At 28.2% G+C, this 5,671-nt stretch overlaps 1 protein-coding gene across 1 annotated transcript in view; it reads left to right on the top strand.

Moving 5' to 3' along the window:
• Nucleotides 1-2,685: 2,685 nt before the first annotated feature.
• Nucleotides 2,686-5,671, top strand: part of LOC119667101 (glutamate--cysteine ligase-like) — a 3,124-nt gene continuing 138 nt past the window's right edge. The window contains exons 1-5 of the mRNA XM_038076387.1: nucleotides 2,686-3,314; nucleotides 4,263-5,014; nucleotides 5,093-5,284; nucleotides 5,356-5,537; nucleotides 5,631-5,671. Coding sequence (XP_037932315.1) covers nucleotides 2,690-3,314; nucleotides 4,263-5,014; nucleotides 5,093-5,284; nucleotides 5,356-5,537; nucleotides 5,631-5,671 — 1,792 coding nt within the window. The 5' untranslated portion in view covers nucleotides 2,686-2,689. The remainder of the gene's footprint in view (nucleotides 3,315-4,262; nucleotides 5,015-5,092; nucleotides 5,285-5,355; nucleotides 5,538-5,630) is intronic.

Genomic DNA, 5,671 nt, shown 5'->3' with positions numbered 1-5,671 from the left:
AATTAACTGTGATTTTTTTTTCAATTTTTAAAGATGTTTTATTATTAATTGCATCTAAGCTCACAGAAAAATTCCATACAGAAATAAAAATAAAAATAAAAAATTTCATAAACTGATAATATTAATTAACATTTTTAAATGTAAAATTAATAGATTTCCAGAAAAAAAGAAGAGCTAGCTTGTATTTCTGCTTAAAGCCCTTAATAAAGTCACATAAGTGTAGGTCATTTCTAAGTTTTTAAATTTAATGCGACTTTAAATATTGATTGCTTGATTAATTATCACTTTATAGTAAATTAAATAATTTTTTATTTTTATTTAATTTGATTATTTTTATAATACAAAATATCAAATAATTTTTTTTTATTTTATGTGATTTATTATTGATATTTTTTTGTATTGTATTCATTTACATTTTTTTGCGATATTTATTTTTTTTATTTAAGAAAAAATAAAAATTATTTTTATATATTATACATTATAAAAATACATTTTGCGTTTTTAAAATATAAAATAATTTTTCAATATATGCTAAAAATTTTAAATAAATTATTTTAAAAATACCATAAGTAAAAATTATGCTAAGTTTGCTTTGTATTCTATATGTATACAAAAATATTTTGTTTTTTGGGAGAGTAGCTCTTTTTCTAAAGAACATTTTTAGAATTTGCTCTAAGAAACATTTATATTTAAATGTTTTTAACATTATTGCAATTAATCACAAGTATTCTATTGAATAAACTATTTTTCCTAAATAACTATTTTACTCAATTTATTACTAAAAATTACAAAAAAAAAATGACACTAACACTAACAGGGACTACAGACTAATAGCACAGAGCTTCTGACCTTTATTAATCTTACAAAGGGAATCAAGATATCCAATTTATGTGAGTAGCTGATATGCGGTATTGAAGTGTTGCAGTTTCTGAACTAATATATATAAGTCCCTGTAACTCCATCTATATATATATTAGTTCAGAAACTGCAACACTTCAATATCGCATATCAGCTACTCATATAAATTTGATATCTTGATTCCCTTTGTAAGATTAATAAAGATCAGATAGCTCTGTGCTATTAGTCTGTAGTCCCTGTAGCAGCTTCACACGTCAATTCCTGATTCTAAACACATATGCAATTAAAAAAAAAGCAGAAATAATGGAAACCATGTACTTGACAAGTGCTATAAGCATAATTATAGAAACATCCAATCTTTTATCAGTGGGGGAAGCGGACTATTTTCGTTTTTAATAGAGAAATGATAATCTCTCGTTACAACAAAATTCTTTTATATATTTTATATCATGACCAGAACCGTTGAATCCTTTTTTGACCTTTTTTAATTATAACAAATATTGTCATTTTCATATCTAAGAGTTATGATTCTTCTCTTTCTCAGTAGAGTGCTAGTCTTCAGACTATTCCTTATTATTCCTATAATAAGGAATATTCCTTTTTAATTTAACTTTTATTTTATTTATATATTTTATTACAACATAATATAGTATCTTATATCTTGCAATTTATCATACAAAGAAGTTTTATGCAGTAGTATGATAACAGAAGTATATTACTCATGTACTATATCTTCGACTGCACTATATTATAAGTATATCATACTGTATCTTTAATGGAGTTTTTACTCAATTGCTATTATTTTTCTAAATAATAAAATTAATTCAAAATTATTATACTACTTAAAAGACTGTATTGTTTTCAGATCACTTGAATCTTTTCTCTAAATATATCTTATATTATATTATTAATCACTTCTATTTTTATCTTAAGAATATCAAATTATTCTTTTAAAAACGAAACACTGTGATGAAATCAGTTTTATATATTTAGAAAAATATTTTTTTTTAAATTTATTGATATTAATTTTTAATTAATCAGTGGACTTTTAAACAAAATTCCGGAATAAAAATGTTGAGTTCCCAATTCAAATACTTCCAGGTACAAAACTTTCAGCAAATTAATCTCAACCATTCTCTGGTATGTTTTTTACCCATTTTTTATTTTACTTTTTATTCTAAAAAAATTACAAATAGAGACCTTCTTTAATTTACCTGACCCTAGCTACCAAAACTGTATCTAGGGTTACTTTTTGCCTATTTTGATCGGAATAGTAGGAACTTAGAGACATAATAGTTGCAGCAATAATATATATCTTGGATCAGCCTATTTGTGTATAATAATTTTTTTATTTATTTTTTTTATAAGATCTTTTTTATTTATTTTTTTTTAATAACTTTTTTATTTATTTTTTTTTAATAACTTTTTTATTTATTTTTAATTAATACTAAAAGTCTGTTTTCAAAAGAAGAAGAACGTAATTACTAAAATTTTACTGAATACGAGTAATTAAAATTTAAAACGATATGCAAAATGCATTCCAGAATTTGCATCAATTATTGTTCATTTACAACTTTTCCTATTAAGACAATTAAGCTTTTAATTCAAAATAGATCATATTTATTATAGAAATGATAGAGGAATTTCAGCATTCCATTTTTAAAATAAAAAAAAAGTTATTAAATATGTAGTTTAAAGATAAAATGCGCATTGCATTTTATTAAAAATATCAAATGACTTTAATTTCTTATTTTTTATAATTAATTACAGGGTGATTTTTTTAAATGTTCTTCAACATATATATTAATTTAAATTTTTTCTATTTACAGAAATGGGTCTTTTAAGCGAGGGTAGTCCACTTTCATGGGAAGAAACAAAAAAATTAGCAGAACATGTACGCGAACATGGTATTAATCAATTCATAAATCTCTATCACAGATTGAAAGATCGCCAAGGTGATATTCTTAAATGGGGCGATGAAGTCGAATATATAATCGTAAAATTTGATGATGAAAACAGAGTAGCGCGAGTATCGTTAAAAGCCCAAGATTTACTAGCAAAATTAAATGAAAAAGAAATAGCCGATCCACATGGTGTCAAATCACTATGGCGGCCAGAATATGGGGCTTATATGATAGAAGGTACACCAGGAAAACCATTCGGTGGTTTAATGGCAAATTTAAATTTAGTCGAAGCAAATATGCGATACAGACGACAAGAAGTAACACAATTATTGGATAAAGATGAATGCGTTATGTCTATAACGAATTTCCCACGTTTGGGTGCACCAGAATTTACTTATCCCATATATTATCCTAAACCAGATGATCCAAAAAGTGCAGCAAAATCACTTTATTTTCCAGATGAGGCTATCTTTCCAGGACATCCACGATTTAAGACGCTCACTCGTAATATAAGACAAAGGCGTGGTGAGAAAGTGGCTATAAAACTTAAAGGTAAGTGTAGTAGTAGATGGTAGTAGATTATAAATGATATAATCTCAGTGATTCATTTCATTTCTCTAATACATAATAAATTAAAAATTTGTTTCGTCAATATATTGTTAATGTTTTAGATATGGAAGTTAGATTAGTTTTATAGCCCCTTTTTCTAAACTTCTATTTAAATAAATAATTCTGATTTAACACGCCACTCAATTACATATCAATCTCACATAGTGCGTCGATCCTTACCATTAAAATAATGATATACATAATAAATCATTGTTCTATAAATTCATTTCAAACTTAATATCTATCTTAGATAATTTATTACAATGAGTCGGTCCTTATCATTGAAATAATGATACACAAAAAAAAGCCATTCTTTTATAAAATTATTTTGGCTTTATTGCTATAAGTTTGATTCGTGTCATGCAATCCTTTAACAGAAGTAGTAAACGATAATTAGTTGTTGTTGTAGCTCACAAGAATCTGCTTGTGTAGACCCTTTAAGTATGCTAAACGACACTTAGCAGTCGAACTAGACGAGGGCTCCGTGACGTAGACCCGGTCGTTCTTGAAACCTATAATTGGTTGTTCTGGACAATTAACTGTTGGAAAGTCCTTTCATCAGTTTCTGTAATATGTTACCCTAAACTTATTACTTATCCTATAATGATTTATTCGAAAAGTAAAAGTGAACAAGGCGTCGTAGCGTTAAATGAGGAGTGTTGCCAATCTATTGATATAATCTAAATTAAAAAACAAATATTGTAGCAATTTCATATCAACCCGAGAAGTAGACTACGCTTCAATATACACCAATTAGAAAGAAGAGTTAAATTATCTATAAATTCTATTTTTCTAGCTAGTAAATCCGATATAATTTTAGACTTCATTTTTTAACCCATTAATTATTTATAACTAAAAATTTCCTAATGTCATTTTTTTTTCTAATTTCAGTATTTAATGACGAGAATACCAAAATTCCTGTGCTTGGCGCACCAAAGAATGAGCCAGACGTTGTATTATTAGATGCCATGGGCTTTGGTATGGGTTGTTGTTGCCTACAATTAACATTCCAGGCTTGTAATATTACTGAGGCGCGTACATTGTACGATCAGTTAGCGCCACTCTGTCCAATAATGTTAGCTTTAACAGCTGCCTCACCAATATACAGAGGTTATCTAACTGAATCGGACTGCCGTTGGAACGTTATCAGTTCATCAGTAGATTGCCGTACTGAAGAAGAACGTGGTCTAAAACCATTGCGTGAAAATAAATTCCGTATAGCGAAATCACGTTATGACTCAATTGATTCATATCTTTCAACGGAGGGAGGAAAATATAATGATGTTCCACTGACCTATGATGAGAAAGTGTATAAACGCTTGAGAGATGGTGGAATTGATGATTTACTTGCGCAACATGTGGCACATCTTTTCATACGTGATACAGTTTCATTATTCAGCGAGAAAGTACATCAGAATGATGAAGAAGATACAGATCATTTTGAAAACATACAGTCCACAAACTGGCAAACGATGCGTTTTAAGCCACCACCACCGAATTCATCGATCGGCTGGCGTGTGGAGTTCAGGCCATGTGAGGCACAAATTAGTGATTTTGAAAATGCTGCATTTGTATGTTTTGTTGTATTATTGACAAGAGTGATTTTATCGTATCAACTAAATTTCCTCATACCCATAAGTAAAGTGAGTATTTTTTAGACGATTTTTCGATATTTGGAACAATGCCAAAATGATATATTTTTTTAAATAAATAATTTTTAGGTTGATGAAAATATGCAAACAGCACAAAAACGTGATGCTTGCCGTAAAGAGAAATTTTGGTTCCGTAAAGCACATCATCGTGCACGAGCACCCGAACTTAATGGTACTGTTAACGGCACCAAAGAGAATGGTGTTAACGGCTACGATGAAAACTATGAACTTATGACTATAGGAGAAATTTTTAATGGCAAGGTAAGCTTTTTAACATCACTTCACAAATATTAAACAAATATTTATATATTGTTTTTTAATTAATATTTTAGCCCAATACTTTCCCGGGTCTAGTGCCACTTATTCGCAGTTATTTGCAGTCCATGGAAGTTGATACCGACACTCACTGCACCATCGAACAATATTTACGTTTCATACAAAAACGTGCTTCTGGAGAATTTGTAACCACAGCAACTTGGATCAGAACAAAGGTCTTGCAGCATCCAGATTACAAGTAAGCAATATTAATTTATAACCTGCTTTATATTTATATTTTTTTTTTTAATAGACTACTAAATAGATATACTAATTTTTTTTATTTTTACAGAAAAGATTCAATTGTGAGTGACAGCATCAATTATGATTTGC

This window comes from Teleopsis dalmanni, chromosome 1 (genome assembly GCF_002237135.1).
Source record: "Teleopsis dalmanni isolate 2A chromosome 1, ASM223713v2, whole genome shotgun sequence".
Classification (NCBI taxonomy): Eukaryota; Metazoa; Arthropoda; class Insecta; order Diptera; family Diopsidae; genus Teleopsis; species Teleopsis dalmanni.
The sequence above is the reverse complement of the archived record's forward strand: the minus strand, read 5'-3'. Positions and strand labels throughout refer to the sequence as shown.